The following is a 24,088-nucleotide window of genomic DNA, read 5'->3' as shown; positions in this document are numbered from 1 at the left end:
AAAATGGAAACCTTTAAGAGGCATTCCGTTTTGACCCTTCATAATACAAGTCTATGGGCAGCATAACGGATCCATTATGCAGGAGTCCAGTCTTCCATAACGGAAACTAGGACGGATCCATTATGCTGCCCATATACTTGTATTATGACGGAATGCAAAACGGAAGCCTTTAAAAGGCATTCCGTTTTTCTTTCCATCATAATAGAAGTCTTTGGGAATCATAACGGATCTGTCTGGTTCCCGTTATGCAGAAAGGACAAAAAAGTCCTGTCGACAGGACTTTGTTTTCCGTCTTGCATAACGGGAACCAGACGGATCTGTTATGATTCCCATAGACTTCTATTATGACAGATCAAAACGGAATGCCTCTTAAAGGCTTCCGTTTTGACTTCCGTCTTATGGATTCCGTTATTTTCCGCTATAACCATGTTATAACGGAAAGCCATAACGGAATATGCAATGAGCAGGATATGGAGTAATGCTGACGCCACTTACGGGTGGTTAATAGTCTGTAGTTTGTTTGTGACGCCAATTGCAGCTTGCACAGGGTACTATCACAGGGCCCTTCCAAGGTGTTATAACGCACATCCCAGTTTAGGAAAGCCAGAGTGGTGTAATGGCCTATAATGTCCCTGAAGGGTAGTGGAATTTGTGTCAACGGTGTCTCCTACCTGGGTACAGCTGGACTCCTGGTTCCTGGCTCACTTGCAATAAATTTGAGTAGTAGAGTAAATTGGAGTAATAGAGGAATTTTGCAGCAGAAATGATGTCCAGACCTTTAGATGAAGCTCAAACGTTTCTTTACTGAAGATAACTTGTTACCAAGCAGTATACAGCTTTGTTTGTAATCGCAGGTTTTGGCAATCATTGGCAGGAATAAACACTTCTGCACTTTAAGTGTGAGGATAATACATCTGCTTGGTAGCTCTGTAATTGTGGCAGGAACTAATCTTCTGCACTTTTCTGTACTTCTGCTGTATGGGGACAGCCTAGCTGAGGAGGAGTGGCTTCTCCTAGGTCTCTGGACTTTACTCACAGACAGTTTCTCAGGGGATGCTTTCTTTCTGGAACTCTGGGGGTTGTCTGCTTTCTTCATCCAGCTGGCTGCAGGTGCTCAGTCTGAGAATGTGATCAATGTGTCAGCCGCAGGGGATCCTATGCAGGGGATCTCCTGAAGGCTATTACACAGCCTTCCCCTTGCAGGGGGGAGGCTACACTGACTCTAACTTCCTTCTCCACCCATGCTGCAGGATGTGGGAACAATCCATCCCTCCACGGAGGGGGAACTAAGCTGGAATAAACCATTCCAGCCTAGATACACTAAACTGAGACTGGTACCTGGCCAATGCATTGCTGCCACCTACTGGTGAACCTGGAAAATTACAAGGAAACAATTATATTTAACATGGTTTTACATGTGCATTTGTGAAGACATAATGTAAATTACATCAGATGACAATGTGAAGGCTCTTAGAAGATAGTAGCGGGGTAGAGGCGTGTAGTAACACAACTTTTGGGTGTTATAAATACACAACTCTGATGTGAACCCACCCTTAGGCTATGTTCCCACATTTCGGAAATGCCATTGGCAAATTCAACATTGAATTTTCATAGACCCTGTGGCAGAAATCCAAGCCTGCAACTCGAAATCCACATCTAAGTCCTTACAGAATTCCAAACGTGTTGACAAGGCCTGTCATTTGAACTCCCACAGTGCACTGCTTTCTGGTGACAGGAAATTATGAATGCTACTCTCGATGTGACCAGAGTAGAAGCCTTGATGTGAATCAAGATTAATGCAGTCTGGTAATGGATAGGCACCTTTTGGCACAAACAACATATGTTTTTTTGTATCCTAACTTACTTAGGCTTGAAGCTGATTGCTTTCACCAAGGAAGTTCTCTGACGTGTAGGTGGTGTGTGGACAATTTATCTGTTTATCGCACCTACAATAAAAAAAAAATGCCTCAGTATGTTTGCGTTAAGAAAACAAATCCGATAGACTTTAACCTGACACTTACGTTAACACAAAAGGCAGTCAAGATAATTACCAAAGAAATGGGACTGAGCAGTGGTTATATACAAGAATGATATACTGCATACAAGAGAAGTGGTACTGCGCAGTGTCCATGTATACAGAATAAGAGCAGATACTGAGAATTACACCCAGTATACAGGACGGGAGAAGTGGTACTGTGCAGTGTCCATGTATACAGAATAAGAGCAGATACTGAGAATTACACCCAGTATACAGGACGGGAGAAGTGGTACTGTGCAGTGTCTGTATATACAGAATAAGAGCAGATACTGAGAATTACACACAGTATACAGGACAGGAGAAGTGGTACTGCGCAGTGTCCATGTATACAGAATAAGAGCAGATACTGAGAATTACACCCAGTATACAGGACGGGAGAAGTGGTACTGTGCAGTGTCTGTATATACAGAATAAGAGCAGATACTGAGAATTACACACAGTATACAGGACAGGAGAAGTGGAACTGTGCAGTGTCTGTATATACAGAATAAGAGCAGATACTGAGAGTTGCACCTAGTATACAGGACAGAAGAAGTGGTACTGTGCAGTGTCCATATATACAGAATAAGAACAGATACTGAGAGTTGCACCCAGTATACAGGACAGAAGAAGTGGTACTGTGCAGTGTCCATATATACAGAATAAGAGCAGATACTGAGAATTACACCCAGTATACAGGACAAGAGAAGTGGTACTGTGCAGTGCCCATATATACAGAATAAGAGCAGATACTGAGAATTACACCCAGTATACAGGACATAGGAAGTGGTACTGTGCAGTGCCCATATATACAGAATAAGAACAGATACTTAGAATTACACCCAGTAAACAGGACAGGAGAAGTGGTACTGTGCAGTGTCCATATATACAGAATAAGAGCAGATACTGATAATTACCCCCAGTATACAGGACAGAAGTGGTACTGTGCAGTGGCTGTATATACAGAATAAGAGCCGATTCTGAGTATTACACCCAGTATATCAGAGTATAGAAGTGGTACTGTGCAGAGACAGGTTGTTTTCTGAACTGAATGTTGCAGGTTATTTCTATAGTTTCATGTCTTGGTCTGTTTCCTGTTGTCAAGCCCCTCTGTATGTTGTGAGCGCTTTCTGTTCTGTCAGCGCTGGCACCCATCCAGCTGTGACGTCCATATGCATCCCACACTGTACTGAGTCCTTTGCTTTGTATTTCTCCCATCCAGTCCAGAACGACGCAGACCTTGCTGCAGAACATTTGACCGTCCCTCTGGTTGTAGGTCAAGATGTAAAACAATCTGAGAACTATACTGTTACAGGCACACACTGCAATAATCTCACATTTAGAAGTTTGGCAGTGATAAAGGCACAGAGCGGTCCCTTTCCTACTATATAACTGTAGAAATTTGCCATGCAGGACTATGGGAAAGCTACAGTAGATGGCAACACCTGTAATGGCAGCCATTTCTCTCTATGGCCATTAAAATAAACTGCAAATCCATGCCATTAATGCTGGGACGTAACATTAGCTGGATCAATGTTGAATTATTTCAGTATCCGGTGATTGCTGTACACACAGAAGATTTATGAAACTGTATAAAAGATACTGTATGAAAGCATACTTACCAACATTTGCGTTGGGAAAATTGGGGCATATAAGCCCCCCTGGGAACACCTCAGACCCACCCAGAAACACCCATTTGTGTGTGGGGTTTGAGTTAGACACCCCCCCCCCCCCCCCCCCCCATTTTTGGCCTGAGTCTGCTCAAATTTGCCAGGACTGTCTCTAAAAATCAGGAGCAATCCCGGCAGCTACAGTATGTGAAAGCCGTGCTGTCAGGGGCAGACTGGCCATACAGGGAAACCTCTGGCAGGCTGATGCCCAGGGGGCCGCCTGAGCCCTCCTCTCAGCCGCCAGCTAAAGAAGCAAATAGTCTGACAGTGAATTAAAAGAGGAATGTCAAGAACTTATGTACTTTTCGGGCACCCCGCGGGCTCCCTCCTGACTTTCAACTGCATTGCCATCCTGAGGCAACTAGAGCAAAATGACAGAATGTGAGGGCCACCGCAGGGTCAGATTCTTGGGAGGTATTTTGTCTTGATGGGGCATTATTTTGTGCTGCGCTGTGGTGTTTAGCTCTGCTGGGGCAGTATATTGTGCTGCACTGTGGTATTTGGCTCTGCTAGGGCGGTATTTTGTATAGTATTGCTGGACCTGCCTATTTGTTTTGCCCCGCCTTCTGTCAGTTTGGATCCGCCTACAACATGGGGCCATTTCTATTTTTTTCCATAGTCACTTTAAGTTCCCCTTTCAATCCTATGTACTGTGATTAGTTGATATGGGGAACAAAGGCAGTTTTTCATTTAGACAGTTTTCATAAGTCATAGTGCGTTGTTGGTGTAAAGGAAAACTGGCCTAGTTGCCCATAGCAACCAATCAGATTCCATCTTTCATTTTCCAAAAGAGCTCTGAAAAATGAAAGGTGGAACCTGATTGGTTGCTATGGGCAACTAACCCAATTTTCCATCACACCAGTTTTTATAAATCTCTCCTTATTATATCTGCTAGAGGTGAAGCGATCAAAATTCCAGTGTTCCACGTTCTCTCCATGGTTACTGGTCTGCAGGTGACATGGTGTAAGAGGAGACAATGTTTGTCATATCTCTAATAAGCTAATGGATTATGTTGTGTGTGGAGGCATTTAATATGAGGGACGAGTCTGCTGCTGTTTGACCAAAGGATTACTTCTTCTCTAATGATAGAGATTATCTCACAACTCCCTGCTCTAATCCTCAACTGCAGGTCTGAGACAGAATCACAAATCCCACACTGTAGAAGCTGGACTGCAGAAGCCTGACTGTGCTGGTGCGCTTTCTCCCGGGTGTGGAGATGGCTCTTTTTCAAGACTCTTCCCCTTTTCCGGACAGCCCATGCTCCCTCAGAGCACATGTAGGAGTCAGAGCTGTGTCTAATGGTGCATCATTCTGGCACCACATACACTTAGAGCTCATGGAGGGCTGCTTGCTGGATGAAGCCCTCCAGGTGCCCAACTGGGAATTTGACAACTCTTCCTGAAGTACGTAAGTTCTCCCCTTTTTCCAGGTCCAACTAACAAGAAATATCCCAGACACTCACTGTTCTGCTATTATTATTTTTTTATTCCATGGAATACAATGTACAAGTTACATGAAGCATTTCGGCCTGTTCCAGTCTTTCTCAACTGTTGAGGAAGGCTGGGGTGAGCCAAAACGCATTCTGTAACTTGCACATTGTATTGCATGGAATAATAGAAGATTAATAGCCAGGGATGGATTAAGTGGCCCAAAAGCTGTGGCTGTTCTTCAAGTTTGGGCCCCACAAGTAAAAAAATAGAAAAGTATAGTGCACAGGATACCCCCACTCGCCCAAGCCCCAGTGCTAAAGACATATTGAGATGGAAATTGCATTAAACACAACCAAACATATAGGAGAATACATTATTACATGCCTATTATATCCAGTGATGTCTCCTCTTCTTAATTGAGAGCATCATTATGACATCTTTCAGTGGCGTCTCATCTCTGTAGACTTTTCCACTCTGCAGACTCCTCATTTTTCCATGATCCTCTCCCTCCTAATGCCCCAACAATGTTATCCTTCTGCTACCCCCAATACTTCCCTCCATGCCCCCAGATGCTATACCCCAGCCAAAATAATAATGTCATACAGATACGTTAGTCCCCTCATAGTAATAGTGCTCCCAAAAGTCCCATGAATAGGAATTCTCCCCCAGAGTGCCCTGATTAGAAATAGTGCCCCTATATTGCCCCCAATAGTGAAAATCCTCCCTGAGAGTGCCCCCACTAGTAGTTGTGCCCTCCATATTGTGCCCACTAATAATAATTTTCTCCACATTGCCCCCTTTAAAGGGCATTCTTAGAGCCCCCATAGTAATAAGGCCCCTCTATAGTGGCCATAGTAGTAATAATGCTCACTATAATGCCCCCTGCAGTTATAATGCCCCTTATAATGGCCACAGCAGCTATAATGTAGCATCTATGGTGCGTAGTTATGTGCCCCCAGTAATTATAGTATGTATCCAGTAGTGCCCCTAGTATTCATAGTGTCCCCCGTGTAGTGCCCTCAGTAGATATAATGTTACTCTGTATAGCCCCCATTATTTAAAGTGCCTTATTTTCAGGGCCGTCTTTAATATTGATTGGACCCTGGGCAAGAATTTACTTGGGCCCCCTGGATCCTGCCTTCCCACACCCTAGCATGCAATCACGCCCTCCACCACAACACACAAACCGAGGACAGCGATACAGATGACTATGGAGATGAGCGCTTCCACAATGGAAGCGCTCATTTCCCTGTGCCCTGCCCCCGCCCTCCACTTGTCACCAGGGCCGCGCCTCCTGGGTCTATCACCTCACTGCCTAATTGGCGGTGCGGCCCTGCTAGCACCCCCTGTAATTTTGTGCCCAGGGCAACGCCCCCCCCCCCCCCACTACACCACTGGCCAGCAGGGCTCAAGAGGCAGCTGCCCCTTTTGCCCCGTGTTAAAGATGGCCCTGCTTATTTTAGTGCCCTCAGTAGTACTTACAAAGAAATTAAAACTCTAAATCAAAAGACTCGCCTCATTTCCATTGTCTGTTACACACACCACAGACTTCCTCTGGTGTGCGTCTTTTGTTGCCTGCATCCAGACACAGGTGGTTGTGATGATGTCATTGCGCCACCTGAACCCTAGTGCAATGTTGCAATGAAATCATTGCGCTGCCTGAGCACCGGCACAGGCTATTGTGATGATGTCATCTCTTCGTGACCACCTGTGCCGTTCTACTGCCTCATAAGCTTCATGAGAGTGAAAAGCATGGACAGGTGTCATCGACTCCCGTACCCCACTGCATTACTGAAACGGAGGGCACTGGACAAAACATACAGGGTTGCCTTGGTGGTTAAGCGGGCGTTTTGGGCAGCCACAGCTCGTCCTAGGATCCTTGTGCCCTGAGCTGCCACCTGAAAAGCCCCATTGTAATCTGCCATTGTTAATAGCAGAACATCAGATTTTTCTTGATAGTTGGATCTAGATTAGCCTGCCCGCGTGCACCACACTCCTGAGACTGAGTGCCAACCATACACCTAACATTCCCACCAATCCCCTTTTTCAAGGAGCCTCTCAGACATTCCAAGAGAGTAGGCAAGTATGACATATCAGTATCACATAGGAAAGACGATTACATCAGCAAGCAGACGGTATCAAACATGATAGGCCTAGATACACCAGCTTAGCAGCATGGGAGTGTACTATGGGGGTCCTGTGCTCCACTGCAGGATACAACTCTATCACCACTTGAATGTCAAGAGGCTCTACCAACCAGCTAGAGTATTCCCACGCGAGACCTCAACCTGCGGCACGTACCCATAGTTGCCAACTGTCCCCCGTTCCAAATATAGGCGGGGCTAACAATAAATAACAATACACCGATAATCATAAGAATATGGAAAAGTGCGTGGAACATAAGCCACAAAACACCAATATAACCAAACGCGCCACTATATCATAGAAAATCAATAAACTTTATTCATGACCAACAATACATAAATATACAATGTCAATGCGTTTAAAAGGACCCCACGCTAACAACACGTGGTGGGTAAAACTCTCACATGCGGTACATATCCCTAAAGTAATCCTGTAAACTCCCCCCAAAAAAAGTCATATGCCAATAAATAATTCAGAAAATCCATAAAATGGTATACGTACAATGCATAAGACAACAGGCTAACAAAATTACATAAATGGAAAGGAGATCATGAAACAGTACATATTATACCGACCGCAAGTGGTGCAACCACCTGTGACTCCCCTCGCGGTCTGTATAATATGTACTCTTTCCTGATCTCCTTTCCATTTATGTAATTTTGTTATTGTCTTATGCATTGTACTTATACTATTTTATGGATTTTCTGAATTATTTATTGGCATATGACAGTTTTTTGGGGGGAGTTTACAGGATTACTTTAGGGATATGTACCGCATGTGAGTGTTTTACACACGTGTTGTTAGGGTGGGGTCCTTTTAACCGCATTGACATATTTTTTATGTATGAATAAAGTTTAATGATTTTCTATGCTATAGTGGTGCGTTTGGTTATATTGGTGTTTTGGGGCAAACAATAACCCACCATGGTCGTTTCCAGGAGGAGTTGCGGTGTGATGCACCAATCTTACAAACGAAAATGTTGGTAAGTATATGCATACCTCTTGGTTGAGAACTAGACCACGTCATTCTAAATTAGGACAGCCCACCTCCAGATATTTGGAGTGGGCAACTATATTATTGCTTGTATTAATTGCTTTACTGTACTATTGCACATTGATAAGTCTTCATCCTGTGCTTCTAGGTTACGGTCACACGGTTCCTTTGTCGGATGCAGGGAAGACGTTCTGCATTCTGTATTCTGTCGTCGGCATCCCCTTCACCCTGCTCCTGTTTACAGCACTGGTTCAGCGGATCATCATCTATGTTACCAGGAAGCCTGTCCTCTACATTCACCTCCATTGGGGTTTCCCGAAACACATTGTGGCCATTGTCCACGCACTTATTTTGGGGTTTCTCACCATCGGCTGCTTTTTCCTCATACCCGCTGCTGCGTTTTCTGTACTGGAGGAAGATTGGAATTTCCTGGAGTCCTTTTATTTTTGTTTTATTTCGTTAAGTACCATCGGATTGGGTGATTATGTTCCAGGGGAGGCCTACAACCAGAAATTTCGCCATCTCTATAAGTTCGGAATCACATGTGAGTAGTCTGAATTTAGCATTCTGTAGCATTGTAAGCATTGCTCTGCTCTCCAGTCTGCGCTGTCTAATTGGGGCAGCAGGCGCAGTGATTTCATTTTATGGTGCCTGCCTGTACCGAACCACAGGCAGCGCGAGAATGGTGGAGCAGCGAGCCTTTAAACTCATCTAGTGTTGATTGCAGCCAACCAGAAATGTATCATCTATCTGCATAGCATTGTGAAGGGAAGCAACGCATTTGGAACGCCGTATAAAAATCCACACATGCCATAAGAATACGAAGACTATTTGCTGTCTAGGAAGTGCATTGTCATTTTACAAGGGTATAACATCTCGTCCTGTGTCTTTACAGCAGCCAGTTGGCATTGTGCAGATTTTCTTAGGTATGTGGCGTAGCAATCTCACCGACAGCTGTCATCACATCATCAGAACCGCCAGTCTAGTAGCTCTTAAAAACCAGGCATGGAAGGAGAAAGGCAGATAGATGGGGGGTGGACTGGTTATATTTTCCTACTCAATTATTTACTCAGAGCAAAAGTAAATGTTCAAGGTAGAGCTCAGCAAACGCTTAAACGTAGTTTCCTATCATGAGATCTGAGATGACAGCTGCTGTTTAAAGCCTCACTGACACGTCAGTGTTTCACGCATGTGTGCTGTACGTGTTCTCCACGGACAACACCCATCCCTATTCATTTTAATGTGTGTTTTTATTTCAAATGGTTAAAGAAAGTACATTACAGTTTGATTTGTTACAGTATTAAGCAGAATAACATTATAATCAGGTAATCAAATTGTTACAATGGATCCACAAAAAAAAAAACGTATGGCATCCATTTTTTTTGCAGACCGCAAAACACATACTGTCGTGTGCATGTAGTCTAATAATGTAAAATACCTCAATGTAGACCATGGTGTCTAATTTGTTTTTGTATTTATTAAGTGTAACAAATAATTTTTTCAAAGCTGCAATTGACAATTACCTTAATTTATATTTGACATATGTGAGGAGGATTTCCAATTTTGCGCTATACATTGGAAAGAGGCTGTTAAATATAACAGAGAACAGTCCTTTGGGGGGACCGATATCAAGTCTTAACAAAAAAAGTGTCAGGGTTAGGCTACATGCACACGACCGTTGTGTGTTTTGCGGTCCGCAAAACACGGATGGCATCCGTGTGCATTCCGCAATTTGCGGAACGGCACAGACAGCCATTGATATAACTGCCTATTCTTGTCCGCAAATCGGACAAGAATAGGACAGGTTATATTTTTTTTGCGGACCACGGAACAGAGCAACAGATGTGGAAGGCACACGGAATAGGTCCTCATCCAAGCCGTAAAATCTGCGGCTCAGATGCGGACCAAAACAATGGTTGTGTGCATGTAGCGTTAAATGGTAGATTCCAGCGCCAGTTCTAAATGCAAGAAAGCTCCTGAGCTGTCTTACGTTAAGACCATTTTCTACTCCTAAAACAGGCTTAGAAAATGATCAATGAGACAGACCCACGCCCGCCCACGCCACTCCCGCAATTTTAGACCTGGCATGAGTGGGAAGAACTAACTGTTGTACTGCCGTCTTTGCCTTAAAGAGGACCTTTCACGAGAATAAAACTTCTAAAGTAACTATACAGGCATGTAGAGCGGCGCCCAGGGATCCCCCCTGCACTTACTGTTATACCTGGGCGCCGCTCCGTTCTCCCTTTATTGCCTCCAGTATCTTTACAGTTAGGTTCCACCCAGGGGAACCTGCCGGCGACTCATTCTCCCATGCTGTAGCGCTGGCCAATCGCAGCACTCAGCTCATAGCCTGAGAGAGAAAAAAGCCTCTCAGGCTATGAGCTGAGCGCTGTGATTGGCCAGCGCTGCAGCATGGGAGAAGGAGGCGCCGGCAGGTTCCCCTGGGTGGACCCTAAAGATACCGGAGGCAATAAAGGGAGAACGGAGCGGCGCCCAGGTATAACAGTAAGTGCAGGGGGGATCCCTGGGCGCCGCTCTACATGCCTGTATAGTTACTTTAGAAGTTTTATTCTGGTGAAAGGTCCTCTTTAAATATGCCTAATTTAGGTGTATTTCAGAATAGTAAATGACCCCCTAAATGTCTTGGCTGACATCTATCTCTCCTAACTCCCTCTAGACTCCCCTATACACATATGCAGTGTGCCAGCCCACAGGAGGTGGGCGTAAGAAGGTAATGGACAGGATGGAAGTGGTCGGGGTGGCAAAGAGGGTGGTCGTAGTTCTCATGATAGCAAACCCTGCTCCAGCACTCTCCCAGGTCGCACGTGCAGTGAAGTGGAGTGGTGCACCCTGGACTTTGGGTTGCCCTGCCTGGAGGTGTCTGGAGTGCCCTTGATGTTAGGTGAGCAACAGGGTGCAAAGCAGGAGAACAGGAAAAACCTGGGTAGGAAGATCAAAGACCAGGCTGTCCTGATTATACTGAAATAAATTCTTTATATTATGGATTAGATGATGAGTTTACAGTACAGATACAAGCAGTAGGCACAGTTCTCAAGTGTTTTCCCAAAGACTGTGTATATAGATGGCTATGTAGTGGTCTTCCCTGAGTCTCTTGCTGTAGTTACATGCAATATTCCCAGATGACCAAAGGCGTGCAATCACTCTCAATATTTCTCTGCCCAACTGCAGGGTGCAATCCTAGACAGGTTGGCCAGTTCGTCTCAGTAGTGTCCAGGCGCCAGAAGCAACATGACCCAAACCACATGCAGTAAATTCTAAAGCCATGGCCCTTTAAGGAAATCTGTCAGCCCCGAAACACCATCCAAACTAGAGTAGGCGGTGTACAGTTAAAGTGATGCTGAGTCCGGTAATGTGATTTTTATCTTAATACTCGTGCACATTCTAATGCTGTGCTCCAAAAAATAGCTGTAAAATGCATTGAGATGACACTCGTGCTCATGCTCATAATACAGAGGACTTAAAGAGAAATCCTCTCAATGCATTTGGTGGGTTTGTGGGAGCACAGTGTTGGAATGCAAGTGAGTATGCAAGTGAGTATGAAGATAAAAATTACATAATTGGACTCACACTAAACACTGCTTACACTAGTTCAGTGGTGCCCAACCATTCTTCGTCTGAGGGCCGCACTAGACTTGGTATAAATTTTGCGGGCCGGAACCAGGTAGCTTTGCCAGAAAGAAATGCAAACACTGTGAGGGGGCACGTGTGAGCATTACTACTGTGAAGAGGGCACATATCTGGCATAACTACTGTGAGGGGGCACATATCTGGACATAACTGCTGTGAGGGGGCACATATCAGGGTATAACTACTGTGAGGAGGGCACATATCAGGGCATAACTACTGTGAAGAGGGCACATATCAGGGCATAACTACTGTGAGGGGGCACGAGTGAGCATTACTACTGTGAAGAGGGCACATATCTGGCATAACAACTGTGAGGGGCACATATCAGGGTATAACTACTGTGAGGAGGGCACATATCAGGGTATAACTACTGTGAGGGGGCATGTGTGAGCATTACGTCTGTGAAGAGGGCACATCTCTTGGCATTATTACTGTGAGGGGGCACATATCTTGGCATTATTACTGTGAGGGGCATGTGATGTATACATGTGTGTAATGTATGTAGTGCGGTATGTGATGATCACACACTGCACTACATACATTACACACATGTATACATCATATACTGCGCTGTCACCTTCTTCTGCAGGTCTACCTTGATGTCTGGTCTTTAGGCTTCAGTCAGATCCTCCACCGCCATGCTTGCGCCGTGTGCCCGACACCACCAGGAGCTGGCCCCTCCTCTTTTCATCTCCCGCCGGCTTCTCCTACAGCAGGGCGCTCTATCGCTCCAGTGCCCGCCCAATCTTACCAATCAGGGGCGTAGCTAGAAATAACTGGGCCCCACAGCAAAAAATTATATGGCCCCCCCCCGGATCTCCCACCCCCACATACCTATCGGACCTCCCACCCCTTCCAGAGCTCCCACCCAAACACCCCTCCAGGACCTCCTACGCCAACATCCCCACACCCCTCCCTAGATCCCCGTAAGTGTCATCCACAAATCTCCCCGTAAGTGTCATCCACAGATCCCCCCCGTAAGTGTCATCCACAGATCCCCCCCTCATTGTCATCCGCAGATCCCCCCCTCAGTGTCATCCACAGATCCCCCCTCAGTGTCATCCACAGATCCCACCTCAGTGTCATCCACAGATCCCCCCTCAGTGTCATCCACAGATCCCCCCTCAGTGTCATCCACAGATCCCCCCCCCATTGTCATCCACAGATATCCCCCTCAGTGTCATCCACAGATATCCCCCTCAGTGTCATCCACAGATATCCCCCTCAGTGTCATCCACAGATATCCCCCTCAGTGTCATCCACAGATATCCCCCTCAGTGTCATCCACAGATCCCCCCCTCAATGTCATCCACAGATATCCCCTCAGTGTCATCCACAGATATCCCCCGCAGGGTCATCCACAGATATCCCCCTCAGTGTCATCCACAGATATCCCCCTCAGTGTCATCCGCAGATCCCCCCCCCCAATGTCATCCGCAGATATCCTCCTCAGTGTCATCCACAGATATCCCCCTCAGTGTCATCCACAGGTATCCCCCTCAGTGTCATCCACAGATATCCCCCTCAGTGTCATCCACAGATATCCCCCTCAGTGTCATCCACAGATATCCCCCTCAGTGTCATCCACAGATATCCCTCTCAGTGTCATCCACAGATATCCCTCTCAGTGTCATCCACAGATATCCCTCTCAGTGTCATCCACAGATCTCCTCCCCACCCAGAGCTGCTTCCTAGCTAATTTATTCAATGCACTTGCCTCTGCATAATTGAAGAGAAGCCCTGTAATCTCGCACAGGCGCACTAGCAGAGGCCAGGAAGACGGTGCATGCACACTTCGATGCCTCTGCCAGTGCGCCTGTGCGAAATTACGGTGCTTCTCTTCAATTTCACAGAGGCAACTGCAGTAAATAAATTAGCTAGGAGGCGGCGTTGGGCGGGGAGATTGCCGGCACAGGCAGCATCGCTTTGCTGCCTGTGCCGTTCGCAGCGTGCCCTGCGCTGATAAAGTCCTGTTACTGCGTGGGCCGCATGACACAGCTTCGAGGGTCGCGTTTGGACCGCAGGCCGTAGGTTAGGCATGACTGCTCTAGTTCAAGGGGTGTTTTGGAGCTGACAAATGGTCCTCAACCTTCTGCAATAATTCAGTTCCTAACAAAGTTGCTTTTCTGGGAGCTTTAACTCACAGGAAAGGTGTCTTCCTGGAGAAGGGTTCCTTCGTGTCACACACTTAACAGGTCTTTTCTATGGCTTGCTTACCAGAAGAATCTGTAACCTGGGGAAATGACCACTACAGCTATTACTGCCAGTTAACTTTTTCCTACCCAAATTAAGCCTTTTTAAAATACACTGTGCATAGCAAAGTCACATTAGCAATTTGTACCGTTATAACTGCATAGTTAGCATCTCAGAAAGCATCCTAACAACTTTAACAGTGAACCATTCGATGACTTTGGCCGTGAACCAGCAAGTCACTGCACATACACATTCAGTACAGACAAATGTATATGTGCATTCAATGGGGAGAGAGGAGAATGGTGCTTTCAGACCCTTCTGGCAGCGGCTTATCTTAAAAAGGTTTGGGCAAAAATATTCACTTTGCCCAATCCTTTTCTCCTCCAACTTCATCTGTCAAGGGAGAGTTGGGAGCTCCCCATACACATTAGACTACTACTACTACACTAATGTGTTTGGGGGCCTGTAGTCTTCCTACTGTATATACTTTAAGCCTAATTCACACATCAGTGTTTGGTCAGTGTTTTCCATCAGTGATTGTGAGCCAAAAGCAGGTGTGGAGAATACACAGAGATAAGGTGAGAAAATTGCAGCCAGACAACTTTGCCAGCAGCTTATGGCCTCTTTCACACGACCGTATGGCGTTTTCAGTCTTTTGCGGTCCGTTTTTCACAGATCCGTTGTTCCGGGCTTATTTTCCGTTGTGTTTCCGTTTCTGTTCCGTTTTTCCATTCCGTTTTTCCATATGGCATATACAGTATACAGTAATTACATAGAAAAAATTGGGCTGGGCATAACATTTTGAATAGATGGTTCCACAAAAACGAAACGGATACGGAAGACTTACCAATGCATTTCCGTATGTGTTCCATTTTTTTTGCAGACCCATTGACTTGAATGGAGCCACAGAACGTGATTTGCGGGCAATAATAGGACATGTTCTATCTTTTAATGGAACGGAAAAACGGAAATATGGAATGCATATGGAACACATTCCGTTTTTTTTTGCGGACCCATTGAATGAATGGTTCCGTATATGGACTGTATACGTAACGGAAAAAACGACCCGTAAACGGGGGGAAAGAACGTTTGTGTGAAAGAGGCCTATCTCTGATGAGAACAAAAGGATTGGGCATGTTGAAATCCAACAGTTCAACTTTTTTTTCCACTATCATTGGTTAATGGGGAAAGTTTGGACACCCCCATAGGCAAGCTTTACTGTCAACAGCCCATATCCACTAATCATGACTCCCTGTGCAGTGCCCCCTGCAGGAATATCCATGATGAGACCTTTAGATTCACCGTAGCCGGAGATCAATATCCTGCCTAAACCTTGATATTATAACCCAAAAAAAATAAAACAATGGCCCCAAAAGGATTAAGGAGAACACTCATATAAAATATATGAAGCTTTATTAATACATGAAATATACACACAATGACATAAGGCACAAGGCCATGGGAGGACGGGACGCCGCGTGTATCGGGGCAACAATCCCCACCCTCACATGCACCGTACTGACAGGGGAACAAGCCAGAGAATCCAAGGGTGCTGAACCACGCACTGATGGGTTAATGTAAGTGACCCAAAATGACATGTAGCTAGATGCAAATCCAGAGTGTACATAATATTAACTGCCACCAGACCGTGTCAAAACAGGCAACGGTAGCATAGTGAGATTATAACTAGTACATAGAGACACTAACCCTGGGTTCAGACCTGAGCGTTTCTGAGACGCGTGTTTTACGCGCGTATTTGTCACACGTTTTTATGCGCGGTTTTTGCAATAGTAAACGCGTGTTTGACGCGCGTTTGTGTGATTGACTGCAGTGTTGTCCAATGAGTCTATGGGCCAAAACGCGCGACAAACGCCCAAGAAAAAGCTCAAGAACTTGTTTGAGCGTCGGGCATTTTACAGCGCGATCGTACACGCTGTAAAACGCCCAGGTGAGAACCATTCCCATAGGGAAGCATTGGTTTCTCCTTGTTGAGCGTTTTACAGCGCGTAGGAACGCGCTGTAAAACGCTCAGGTGTGAACTTAGGGTTACAGTAAGCATAGGAACGCATCAGTTACCCATAACGTGTGGAAGCACCGGATGTCTGGACAGAGCTGTACCTCGACGCGCGTTTCGCCAGGAAAAGGCTTCGTCAGGAGGTCGTGACAAAGCCTTTTCCTGGCGAAACGTGCATCGAGGTACAGCACATTCAGTGCTTCCCGTCCTCCCATGGCCTTGTGCCTTATGTCATTGTGTGTATATTTCATGTAATAATAAAGCTACATATATTTTATATGAGTGTTCTCCTTATTCCTTTTGGGGCCACTGTTTTTTTTTTTTTTTTTTGGGGTTATACTAATTTATGCTAGACCCCAGTGTATTGTATATACTATATTGGAGTTCTCTTATTGGTTGTTCTAAACCTTGATATTTACAGAATGCCAGCAGAGTTGTTAAGTGACTCTTCCGTGACGGTTCTTGTGTTTTCAAGTCTTTATTGGGAATTTAGATTTTCCATTTGAGGAGTGTTGTGGAAACAGTCAACAATAGATTGGTCTGCTGATAAAACACTTGACAGGTGAGATTTTCAAAATAGGGACATGGCTGTATTATGCTTGTATAAATCTGCCAGGTTAGACTGGGTTAACATGCTACAATCAGCCTTCCTCCTAGATCTGCAGGACCTCCACCTCCAGCAACTTACCTAAAGAAGGCTAAATAGTGAGTCTGCACTACTGAGATACTCTGGTGGCATGTACCCTCCAGATGTCTGTTTGGTACAGTCAGTGTGGTCATGGAACCATCCCAAGTAGAGCTGAGCAGATCAAATCCCACAAAGTGGAATTCGATCCAAAGTTCAGGATAAATTCGATTCGCCTTGAAGCCGAATTTCTTTGTGTTTCGTGTAAGCGAATGGATTTAACCTGAAATAGTGTAAAAAAATAAATAAAAAATCATACTTACCTACTCCATTTGCTCGCGATGGGCCGCCAGCCTCCATCTTGATTGAAGATCTCGGCTGAAATCCCGTGCGTGGTGACGTATGACATCACCACGTCGGCCAGCGTGATGATGTAAACTTGCGCCGTGCGAGATTTCGCGCCCGATCTTCAAGCAAGATTATGGCAGCCGGCCTGTCGCGAGCAAATGGAGGAGGTAAGTTTGATTTAATTTTTTTAATGTTCATTTTACACAGTTTTTACACTCAGATGCCGCAATCATGTATGAACGCGGCATCTGAGGGGTAAAATGACGGGCGGTGGCGCTATCGCAGCTCCCTGTCATTGCACCCACTACTTACAAAAAAATGCGCTTCGTGACGAAGTAATTTGCCATGAAGTGAATTTTTTTGAGAAATTTGGCAAATCAGCCGAATCAAACTTTTGAAAAATTCGCTCATCTCTAATCCCAAGTCATCATCAAAATGAACGTTTCCATCTTCGCCAATATTCATTCCAGGTCAGATGTAGATATTGATGTAGAAAGGGATTTGATCTAAATGAATGTTTCCATGATGATTGTAAAGGGTGAAATCTGTGCTGGAAATCTGCTGCATAAAATGACAAATTCTTATAGTCTCATCTACTTTGCTGCCACTGTAAAATGCTGCAGATTTCATTCTCGCAAATCCATGGCACAAAATCCACAGTTTACACCACCAATGAGGCCAGGCGAGGCGATCGCCTCAGGCAGCACTAGGTATGGTCAGGCGAAGGGCCATGGGCTAAAGGGAAGGGGTTAGGTTAAGAAATTGGCATTGGGGAGGGAGGGGCGCCGTTTCCGTTTTCGCCTCAGGCAGCAAAAAGGCTAGGTGGATCCGTGTGTGGATGTAAATGAAAAGTACGCCAAAAGCGGTGTTAAAGATGTAGGGTTTGTAACTTCAATCAGTAGTCTCTCTACACAGGAATGAGAAAAATCTCATTCATTTCCAGTTTAGGGGCCTTTATAAATCTTTGGGCAGCTCTTCCCTAAAGGGATGCTCCATGTTAGTACAGTATAAATTGAAATGACTAGAAGATGTTTTTCCAAGTTTGGACCACGATTCAGTCCTTGAGGATATTTGGAGACTAAACTGCTGCAGCACATATTAAAGGGGTTTTCCAGGTAGAGTTAAAAAATAAATAGGCCACAGGCTGATAAAAGTAGCAATGGAGGTGAGTAATGATTCTTTTTCATTTTTTATGGGTTTCTTTTCCATTTCCATGGAAAACTCCTTTAAATTATGAGTATGTCCTCTGTTGAACTCCATGCTGGAGAATCCCAGGGTAGTATAAGGTATTTTCAATCATATCCTTGATGATCAACTTCATCTCCTGTCCATCCTACTGACATGTGATAGCTTTGCCGTGGAAGGGTTCTACCTGGCAAGTATGGCTGTATATGCATCAAATAAATAGTAAAAAGCAGAGACGCTGGATTGGGGGGAAGGGAGTCCGGCTCACTATCACTGCCATTTACAAGTTCTCACTTTTAAAGGTATCACTTTCCTGGAGAATCTAACGTTAGAGTCTGCAGGGGAATTTATCATGAGAGGAATATCTGCGCCAAATTATAAGTCAAAACATGGCAGGCCTGAGGTTTCCGCAGGATGGATGGGAGCAACACAGCTCTTAGGTTCTTCTCACTGTACTGGCTGAACAGCCTGACATTATGGGTACCGCTATGCTTGGCCTTGGTGCCATGCACTCTGCACTGGCCACTGATGCGCCGGCTCAACACCTGAGAAGCTGGGGTGGGCCTCACTTCTCTGGGTGCCTGCTGCTCTGGCCTACTTACTGGCCATAACCAATTGACCCTTTGACAGGAACAGTGACTTATACAGACGTGGACAAAATTGTTGGTACCCTTTGGTCAATGAAAGAAAAAGTCACAATGGTCACAGAAATAACTTTAATCTGACAAAAGTAATAATAAATTAAAATTCTATAAATGTTAACCAATGAAAGTCAGACATTGTTTTTCAACCATGCTTCAACAGAATTATGTAAAAAAATAAACTCATGAAACAGGCATGGACAAAAATGATGGTACCCCTAACTTAATATTTTGTTGCGCAACCTTTTGAGGCAATCACTGCAATCAAACGCTTCCTGTAACTGTCAATGAGACATCTGCACCTCTCAGCAGGTATTTTGGCCCACTCCTCATGAGCAAACTGCTCCAGTTGTGTCCGGTTTGAAGGGTGCCTTTTCCAGACTGCATGTTTCAGCTCCTTCCAAAGATGCTCAATAGGATTGAGGTCAGGGCTCATAGAAGGCCACTTTAGAATAGTCCAATTTTTTCCTCTTAGCCATTCTTGGGTGTTTTTAGCGGTGTGTTTTGGGTCATTGTCCTGTTGCAAGACCCATGACCTGCGACTGAGACCAAGCTTTCTGACACTGGCTAGTACATTTCTCTCTAGAATTCCTTGATAGTCTTGAGATTTCATTGTACCCTGCACAGATTCAAGACACCCTGTGCCAGACGCAGCAAAGCAGCCCCAGAACATAACAGAGCCTCCTCCATGTTTCACAGTAGGGACAGTGTTCTTTTCTTGATATGCTTCATTTTTTCGTCTGTGAACATACAGCTGATGTGCCTTGGCAAAAACTTCGATTTTTGTCTCATCTGTCCACAGGACATTCTCCCAGAAGCTTTGTGGCTTGTCAACATGTAGTTTGGCATATTCCAGTCTTGCTTTTTTATGATTCGTTTTCAACAATGGTGTCCTCCTTGGTCGTCTCCCATGTAGTCCACTTTGGCTCAAACAACGACGGATGGTGCGATCTGACACTGATGTTCCTTGAGCATGAAGTTCACCTTGAATCTCTTTAGAAGTCTTTCTAGGCTCTTTTGTTACCATTCGGATTATCCGTCTCTTAGATTTGTCATCAATTTTCCTCCTGCGGCCACGTCCAGGGAGGTTGGCTACAGTCCCATGGATCTTAAACTTATGAATAATATGTGCAACTGTACTCACAGGAACATCTAGTTGCTTGGAGATGGTCTTATAGCCTTTACCTTTAACATGCTTGTCTATAATTTTCTTTCTGATCTCTTGAGACAGCTCTTTCCTTTGCTTCCTCTGGTCCATGTCGAGTGTGGTACACACCATATCACCAAACAACACAGTGATTACCTGGAGCCATATATATAGGCCCAATGGCTGATTACAAGGTTGTAGACACCTGTGATGCTAATTAGTGGACACACCTTGAATTAACATGTCCCTTTGGTCACATTATGTTCTGTGTTTTCTAGGGGTACCATCATTTTTGTCCATGCCTGTTTCATGAGTTTATTTTTTTACATAATTCTGTTGAAGCATGGTTGAAAAACAATGTCTGACTTTCATTGGTTAACATTTATAGAATTTTAATTTATTATTACTTTTGTCAGATTAAAGTTATTTCTGTGACCATTGTGACTTTTTCTTTCATTGACCAAAGGGTACCAACAATTTTGTCCACGTCTGTATATAACCGACCCACTTCTCCCAAGTGGGTCATGACATCACCTGACCCACCAGCAGGGCCGGTTTTAGACAAAATGTGGCCCTGGGCAAAATCAAAAGTGGGGCCCCCAATCTTGTAATAATGTACTAACAACACAGTTACATTCTGTTGATTCCGGCCCTCCCTCACAGATTTACACCCCATAATCCTCACACAGTTCTTCACCCTCATGGCCCCAGAATACGCCACATGCCCCCTCCCCTCACAGCAATGAGTTCCCCTCGCTCATGGCATCTGAGAATGTTAAAAACCGGAAGCGTTGGATTCCTCTTCAGGCGCAATGTTAGTATATCCCAGTTCAGGCCACTACATGGCAGCACTGAACTGTGATATAGTGATTTCTATACAGACTAAAGCCTCATGCACATAACTGTATGTATTTTGCGGTCTGCAAAAAACGGATCCTCAAAACATACAGATGACATCCTTGTGCATATTTTGCGGAATGGTACAGCTGGCCCTTCATAGAACAGTACTATCCTTGTCCGTAATGCGGAAAATAATAGGACATGTTCTATTTTTTTGAGGAACAGAAATATGGACATACGGAAACGGAATGCACACAGAGTAACTTCAGTTTTTTTGCAGACCCATTGAAGTGAATGGTTCCGCATATGATACGCAAAAAAAAACGGAACAGACATGGAAAGAAAATACGTTTGTGTGCATGAGCCCTAAGGCTACATTCACACGACCGTATGTGTTTTGCGGTCCCCAAATTGCAGATCCACAAAAAAAAATAGATGACGTTCCGTATGGCAATTGTTTTTTTTTGTGAATTCATTGTAACAATGCCTATCCTTGTCAGCAAAACAGACAAGAATAGGACATGTTCTATCTTTTTTGCGGGGCTACAGAACGAACATACGGATGCGGATAGCACACGGTGTGCTGTCTGCATTTTCTGCAGACCCATTGAGATGAATGGGTCCATATCCTATCAGCAAAAAAAACGGAATGGACACGGAAACAAAATGCGTTAGTGTGAATGTAGCTTAATGGATCAATTTACATCTGATGATTGTAAGTTGTGGTCCACTTGGGGGACTTAACAAAAAGTAAAAAAAAAATATTAAAAAAAATCACCCCTATTCCCCAAAATAAAAAGAAACAAAAAAAATTGTATTATGGGCGTTGCTGCATGCAAAAACTATATTATTAAAATATTTTTAAAAAGTTAGCCTTTATGGTGAATGGCGTAACAGATTATTTTTTTTTTTAAAGGCCAATTTGCATCATGCACGCCCCAAAATGGTATTATATAAGATAAACTTTCAGCAATGACTTAGCATTGAGCTCTATAGCTCAGTGGTTAAGGTTCATGCCTTTAATGTAGATGGTTGTGAGTTCAAATCCCCACAGAAACGGTTCAAAAATAGAGTCTAAATTAGACTTGTATACACAGGGTGTCGCCAAGCATAATGACCATGCTTAGGAATACCACTTTCATGTTCATAACACACATCCATATATGGAGTCAGAGCAGGGACTCCTAAGCTGAGAAGTTCCCCACTCTGGAGTCCCAACTGCTCAACATCTGTGATCTGGCCAGACTGAAGCAGGACCCCGCTTACTTGCCCTGCCCACCAGGCTTCAAATAATCCACTGATGATGAACTCCCCCAATTTATCCAGTCAAGGAAAACAGTCTGGACAGATCACAGATGTTGAACAGTTGGGACTCCAGAGTGGGGAACTTCCCAGCTTAGGAGTCCCTGCTCTAACTCCATATATGGATGTGTGTTATATATGGATCTAAATTCATCATCTGCCCAAATATTTTCCCTGTACTTATACTGAAGTTCAAAAAAAGTGTACCAGTTAACAGAGGCAGCTCTAGACTTTGTGAGGCCTTAGGCGAAACCCGAACATGAGGCCCCCACAAAGATCGTTGGGATGCTCGTGATCTCCCGTACGGCGCCCTGGCTCAGTCGTCAATAAATAAGATGCATCAACCACTGCACGGAGCGGTGGTGTGGTCAACACTCCCCCTCCATGTATCTCTATGGAAGATTTGGAGATACACAAGTGCTGTATCTGCGGCTCTCCCATAGATACATAGAGGGGGAGTGTTGACCACCGCTCCGGGCACAAGGAGATCCGGAGTACCATACAGGAGATCGTGGGGGATCCCATCGAGCGGATCTCCACCCCCGATCAGACACTTATCTCCTATCTCCTTTTGGATAGGGGATTTATTTTCCTATACCAGAGTACTCCTTTAATATGCAGTGACATCACAGTAAAGGGTTAATATGCACAGTGACAACACAGTACAGGGCTTATATTTGCAGTGCATATTAACCCTGGCTATACTGAGATGTCGCAGTGCATATTAACCCTGTACTGTGATGTCACATTGCATATTAACCCTGGCTGTACTGTATGTGACATCACTGTGCCTATTAACCCTGTACTGTGACTAACAGTACAGGGTAAACATGCACAGTGGGTGACATCACAGTACAGGGTTAATAGGCACAGTGATGTCACATACAGTACAGCCAGGGTTAATATGCAATGTGACATCACAGTACAGGGTTAATATGCACTGTGACATCTCAGTATAGCCAGGGTTAATATGCACTGCAAATATAAGCCCTGTACTGTGTTGTCACTGTGCCTATTAACCCTGTACTGTGATGTCACCCACTGTGCCTATTAACCCTGTACTGTTAGTCACAGTACAGGGTTAATAGGCACAGTGATGTCACATACAGTACAGCCAGGGTTAATATGCAATGTGACATCACAGTACAGGGTTAACATGCACAGTGGGTGACATCACAGTACAGGGTATACACAGTGATGTCACAGTCAGGGTTAAGCAGCTGCATGCTAGCAGCACATAGTACAGGGCAGGGGCTTAAGTAAAAAAAAATGGCACAATACTGCCACCAGTAAAACCCAGTAAGTTATTATCATCAGGCCCTAAGGTAAGAGGTTCCTAGTATAGCTAGCCAGGAAGGGGGGGGGGGGGGGGGGGGGGGGCACAGCAGCAAGCAGGACACACACCTGACCTTGGGCTTCTTCGGGCACCACACACTGTCTGTCTTCGGGCGCCGGAGGCAGTCAGACAGGGACACTTAGGTGAGGCAGGGCCCTGGCTCCTTCTTCTCTGTGGCTGCTCAGCGCTCTGAGGGCAAGTCTGGCGTTGCGTTCAGTCAGAAGACGTGCCTGTGCGGCGGCACGCTCCGAGCCCTCATCCCCAGCAGCCACTGCTTTCTTAAAGAGGCAGAGTGCAGAGGGGCTCAGAACAGCCGGGTCGCGGTGGCTCAGTCTTATTTAGTCCGCTTAGCACTGCGCAGGGCCCAGGCCATCAGAAGCCAATAAAATTGTGGTTGCAGCGTTGTCTGGTGCTGGTGGGAGCCAGAGCTAGGCCCCTACCAGCGCGAGGCCTTAGGCGGCGGCCTAAGTGGCCTAATGGAAGAGCCGCCTCTGTCAGTTAAATTCGAGAGCACTTGGCTCAAAGATGTCTAGACTGGATTTAACTCAGCTGTG

General features: G+C 45.1%; 1 protein-coding gene and 1 long non-coding RNA gene across 2 annotated transcripts in view; one reads left to right on the top strand and one right to left on the bottom strand.

Moving 5' to 3' along the window:
* KCNK1 (potassium two pore domain channel subfamily K member 1) overlaps positions 1-24,088 on the top strand; it is a 34,389-nt gene that overhangs the window by 7,420 nt on the left and 2,881 nt on the right. Inside the window, exon 2 of the mRNA XM_044297240.1 lies at positions 8,404-8,799. Coding sequence (XP_044153175.1) covers positions 8,404-8,799 — 396 coding nt within the window. The remainder of the gene's footprint in view (positions 1-8,403; positions 8,800-24,088) is intronic.
* On the bottom strand, positions 765-23,771 carry LOC122940597. The gene is made up of 3 exons (XR_006390374.1): positions 23,603-23,771; positions 1,865-1,946; positions 765-1,372 (listed from the first exon to the last, which is right to left on the bottom strand). It is a non-coding gene; the product is annotated as an uncharacterized LOC122940597 (long non-coding RNA).

The sequence above is a fragment of the Bufo gargarizans genome, chromosome 6 (assembly GCF_014858855.1).
Source record: "Bufo gargarizans isolate SCDJY-AF-19 chromosome 6, ASM1485885v1, whole genome shotgun sequence".
NCBI classification, from domain to species: Eukaryota; Metazoa; Chordata; class Amphibia; order Anura; family Bufonidae; genus Bufo; species Bufo gargarizans.
Note: the sequence above shows the minus strand (reverse complement) of the source record. Positions and strands in the feature narration are given on the sequence as shown.